Source organism: Nicotiana tabacum, chromosome 4 (genome assembly GCF_000715075.1).
Source record: "Nicotiana tabacum cultivar K326 chromosome 4, ASM71507v2, whole genome shotgun sequence".
Lineage (NCBI taxonomy): Eukaryota > Viridiplantae > Streptophyta > Magnoliopsida > Solanales > Solanaceae > Nicotiana > Nicotiana tabacum.
In genome coordinates, this window is record NC_134083.1 from 57,282,358 (window position 1) to 57,286,623 (window position 4,266).

Consider the following 4,266-nt stretch of genomic DNA (forward strand, 5'->3'; position numbering starts at 1 on the left):
TGCACTTAGTTAAATGCTACGTTATTTACTTAAAGGAATATGAATCAATTCCTACTTAATAATTTTTTATATACCTTTCTTTAGGTGTACCCATATTCCAGAAATTTTATATCCGTCTCTGATCATGACTTAGGACCAATGTGAGTAAGTACTCCCCTGAGAGTTCTAAAAAATCAAAATAGTTAATTTTAACTTTGAAGTGAGAAAACTACAATGCTTGCTTGATACTTTCAGTATATAAATTGAATTGGTAATTTTAAACTCGAATTTTTAATAGAAAAGTACTCATATAAATTGGACAAGGAAAATGTCTTTCTGGCAGTAAGTGATTGGAGTTGCACCCTACTGCATACAACAGGCACCCAATTTACGTATCACTGCAGCGTTTCCACAACCAAACAATTGAACGTGGAAAACGAGAAACCACAACTACCACAAAATCTTGAATATGCAAAACTGAAACAACAGAGACATTGGAAGCACCGTCCTTAGCTTTGTCCTCTCTCCTTAGTCAGCAAATAACGGACAGTACCTATTCCCTATGAGATTTCCATTCTTATCGCACCCAGCTGGTAACCAGTCAACAATGTGCTGATGCGTATGTTTTTCTTATCCAAAAACAAATACTCCATCAAATACTCCCCCATTCTCGCATTTTATCCATTAATATTCTCCTTTTCTTCCTCAAGGGAAATTGCTGCGGTGCTGTATTTTCTTCAGACCGGAACAAATTCCCATATCAAATCAAGAATACCCGTAATTTCCAGAATACAATTCTCCACCTTTCACGTCTTTTTCAATCTTATTACAAAAATCTTAGCCTCAGCTTTTCTCTTCCTGATTCATATCTCCCTTGCCGTTTTTTTCCTTGACCTTTCTGGGTCCTGTACATAATCAATTCATCGATTGTATTTCATTATATTAAGCTATAGGTATGGTGTTAGTTGAGGCATTTACGGAAATACTTGAAAGACCAACGATAGGGGCAGTATTTGTAGAGATTATGATGTTTCTTGGTCCAGTTTGGATTGCCTTTCTTTTGGGTATTACGGTTGGTTGGATTTGGAAACCCAAATGGGCTAGCTGGAAAAATTGTAAATTTGATTTTTCAGCACCTTCTTCCCCCACTGTTTTGGTTCCTTCACCGCCTAAAAACTTGGAATTAACTGAAACAAAGAGCTTTCATTCCTCTAAGGCTCATACCCCTAGCTTTGGTTCTTGTATGGATGCTCCCTCAGAAATCGAACAATTTGACATCGGGTAAGTTCTATTGTTAATTTCAAGGGAAAAAGTTTTATGTTTTCTTAAGTAGATTGAATGGGGTAACTCATTCGTGTTTTGCCTTTCTTGTTATAGTCCATCGCAGCTGAATACTTTACCAATAACAGATGAAGATTTGGAATATTTATGGCATCTTGTTGAGAGGAAAGACGGAGGCCCGCCGTGGAAACACATGATGGATCGTTCTACTCCTACTATGAGCTATCAAGCGTGGCAGCGAGATCCTCAGGTAGTAAAGGCTTCATTTATTATTTTTGATAAAAATAAATAAAATTAACGTGGTCGGAAGGATTCGAAACCTGCGCGGGCAGAGCCCACATGATTTCTAGTCATGTCCGATAACCACTCCGGCACAACCACTTTGCTGTAGACTAATACTTCATTATATTACTGTCTCTTTTGCTTGACTTGTTTATTGATTTTTCTATATTGTTTTTGCTAGAGTGGTCCTCCTCAATATTGCAGCAGAACTGTGTATGAGGACGCAACACCTGAACTATTGAGGGATTTTTTCTGGGATGATGAGTTTCGGCTCAAGTGGGATGACATGCTTGTACATGCTGAAACTATAGAAGAATGCCCCACAACTGGAACAATGATAGTGCATTGGGTTCGAAAGGTAAGAAGACACAATGTATGTACGCTTTTGCTGCACAGTCAGTATTTTGTTTAGCTAGTAGTTAATACATCAAATGCTTTTTGTGCAGTTCCCATTTTTCTGCAGTGACAGAGAATATATATTTGGTCGTCGAATATGGGAGTCCGGAAGGTCATATTATTGTGTAACAAAGGTACAGGACTTTTGATTATTTCCCCCTTCTTTTATTTTTTATTTTGTATAATATTGGATTGAGATGAGCAGGTGTTGTTGTTGTTGAGTCAACCCTTCATTTCTCCGAGTTGTCAGGAAACTTACTAAGTTTAAGGTGGTGTCATGTTATGCTCACGGCAACTGCCTCTTCCCGTAATTGTAATCCAAGTCATAAAAGATTATAGAAACAGCTAGCGTGCTGTTTACTTGAGTTTCTTCTATTAATGAAGCGTGCCTCTAGGACCTATGAAATGTATGAATATGTTAGTTAGAACTGTTGTCTGATATCATTAGGTGCAGAGTCCACTATGCAACTTTGAGTCGGTCAGAAACCTCAGAGGAGGTAGCTGTACAGTGGATATTATCTCTTGCTGAAACTTCCTATTTCTCTAGGCACTGCAACTGTCCGGTTATCTAGTTGTAAGATCATACCTATTGTGTCATTGAGACTCAAGGCGATTATTAACAAAATAGTTCTGTGAAGAGTGTAGTTGTCAGCAGTTAACTTGCCGGGATTTTCTAACTTCCACGAGATCCTTCTTTGGACTTTGATTTGAGAAATGGTGGATGGGGCAGAGCAGGAGAGACCTGAAATATCAAAGATATTTTCCTTCTATGTTAGTGTTTAGAACTTCTTGAAAGACCTTTGACATTCCTACGTTATGGTGGCCTCAACTCTCTCTGCCAAAGTGCCACAAAACATGTTTCATCCTTCCCCTCGACGCCACCTCACCCCGCAAAAACTATAGAGAGAATGAATGAATTGTCACAAGCTTTGTATAGTGATCCTCTTACATTTAACGCTGTGCTGAATTTTCTATACTTGGAGGTCCCCATCTAATTATGATTTTTCTTCTGTTGTTAACCAGGGAGTTCCATGTCCTACTGTTCCCAGGAAGGATAAACCAAGACGTGTTGACCTGTATTATTCAAGTTGGTACATTCAAGCAGGTATGACCGTCTTATTTTCCTATTTCCACTTCCTTCTTTTCCAGTATGGGAGAATAACGTTTCATGCTTTTGCTTTCCCAATTACCCTGCATATATGAATACAAAACATGCAACTTCTAATTGGACTGGTAAATTGGCTGACACCATATTGTTCAGTTTGTAAACAATGCAGTGATATTACATGTGTTTCCTGCAATTTCTTTTCAACTTCTTTGCAAGTATCGCTAACTAGAGTTGACCTGTTAAAGGTCATGATCCTCTGATCTCATTTGTCATTTTACGACTCTGAAATCCATTGTGGTGCATGAAACAGTGGAATCAAGGAGAGGAAATGGCCAGCTGACTGCATGCGAGGTGCTTCTCTTCCATTACGAAGATATGGGCATCCCATGGGAAATCGCGAAATTTGGGGTAAGGCAGGGTATGTGGGGACTTGTAAGGAAGATTGAGCGTGGACTCCTGTCCTACCAGAAATCAAGAGCATCCAACATGAAAATCTCTCGCTGTGCTTTTATGGCCCAAGTTAATACGAAAATTGATCCAGAATACTTGAAGTCGATGGAAGGTGATGTGGAAGAATCGTCAGGGACTGAAGTACAGGTTTCACCTGCAAAATCCGAGGGCATAAACATACCAAAGCTACTTATCATTGGTGGCGCATTGGTTGTTGCTTGTACCCTTGACCGAGGAATCATACCCAAGGCACTTTTGCTTAATGCAGTGAAAAGGTTTGGAAATATAGGAAGAAGAGCAAGTCCAAGGACATGACTGATAATCTCATTTATACCATGTTTCTGTTGTACATAACCTATTTCTTTTCCTTTTAGCATAGTGTTAGTGATCGATACAATTAAGCAATGATTGTTACATGTAATACAAGCAGAGTGTTATTGAACAATATAAGCGCGGCATACAGATGTTATCATCTGTTTTGTTCTAGGCCTTATTCTTAACCACTACAAAGATTGCCAAGAAGATCTTTTACCATATGAATGTACTGTTCATGCTATACGGTAGGAAATAGCCTTCCTGCATTTCCATAAGCCACCAGACAACAGGAATAAAAGCCAAAGGTAAGGAATATTAGTTGCCCTGACAGACAAGAAAAGTAAGGAATTTAGTGCCCAAAGCAAACCAAGTGATACATGATAATCACATCGTAATTTCAACTCCAAGAAGAGTATAAAATAAATACTAGTGGAATTACATAAACGTGCACTAGA

At 38.7% G+C, this 4,266-nt stretch overlaps 1 protein-coding gene and 1 non-coding gene across 3 annotated transcripts; one reads left to right on the plus strand and one right to left on the minus strand.

The window, feature by feature from the left end:
• Nucleotides 1-317: 317 nt before the first annotated feature.
• LOC107780650 (uncharacterized) lies at nt 318-4,030 on the plus strand. 2 transcript variants are annotated; one of them, XM_016601213.2, is made up of 6 exons: nt 318-1,260; nt 1,389-1,510; nt 1,724-1,900; nt 1,989-2,072; nt 2,962-3,043; nt 3,357-4,030. In XM_016601213.2, the coding sequence occupies exons 1-6, from the start codon at nt 1,227-1,229 to the stop codon at nt 3,809-3,811; spliced, it is 954 nt and encodes a 317-aa protein (XP_016456699.1). In that variant the 5' UTR covers nt 318-1,226; the 3' UTR covers nt 3,812-4,030. The 2 variants fall into 2 exon arrangements, with proteins under 2 accessions (XP_016456699.1, XP_016456698.1); XM_016601212.2 differs by having other exon boundaries at nt 382-1,260; nt 1,357-1,510.
• Nucleotides 1,559-1,641, minus strand: TRNAS-AGA (transfer RNA serine (anticodon AGA)). Its single transcript has one exon. It is a non-coding gene; the product is annotated as a tRNA-Ser (tRNA).
• Nucleotides 4,031-4,266: the final 236 nt, after the last annotated feature.

Excerpts from the sequence above, each read along its gene's own strand:
- LOC107780650 (XM_016601212.2), top strand. The coding sequence starts at position 935 with ATGGTGTTAGTTGAGGCATTTACGGAAATACTTGAAAGACCAACGATA. Across the intron at positions 1,901-1,988 it reads TAGTGCATTGGGTTCGAAAG|TTCCCATTTTTCTGCAGTGA; the intron begins GTAAGAAGACAC and ends CTTTTTGTGCAG. Across the intron at positions 2,073-2,961 it reads CATATTATTGTGTAACAAAG|GGAGTTCCATGTCCTACTGT; the intron begins GTACAGGACTTT and ends GTTGTTAACCAG.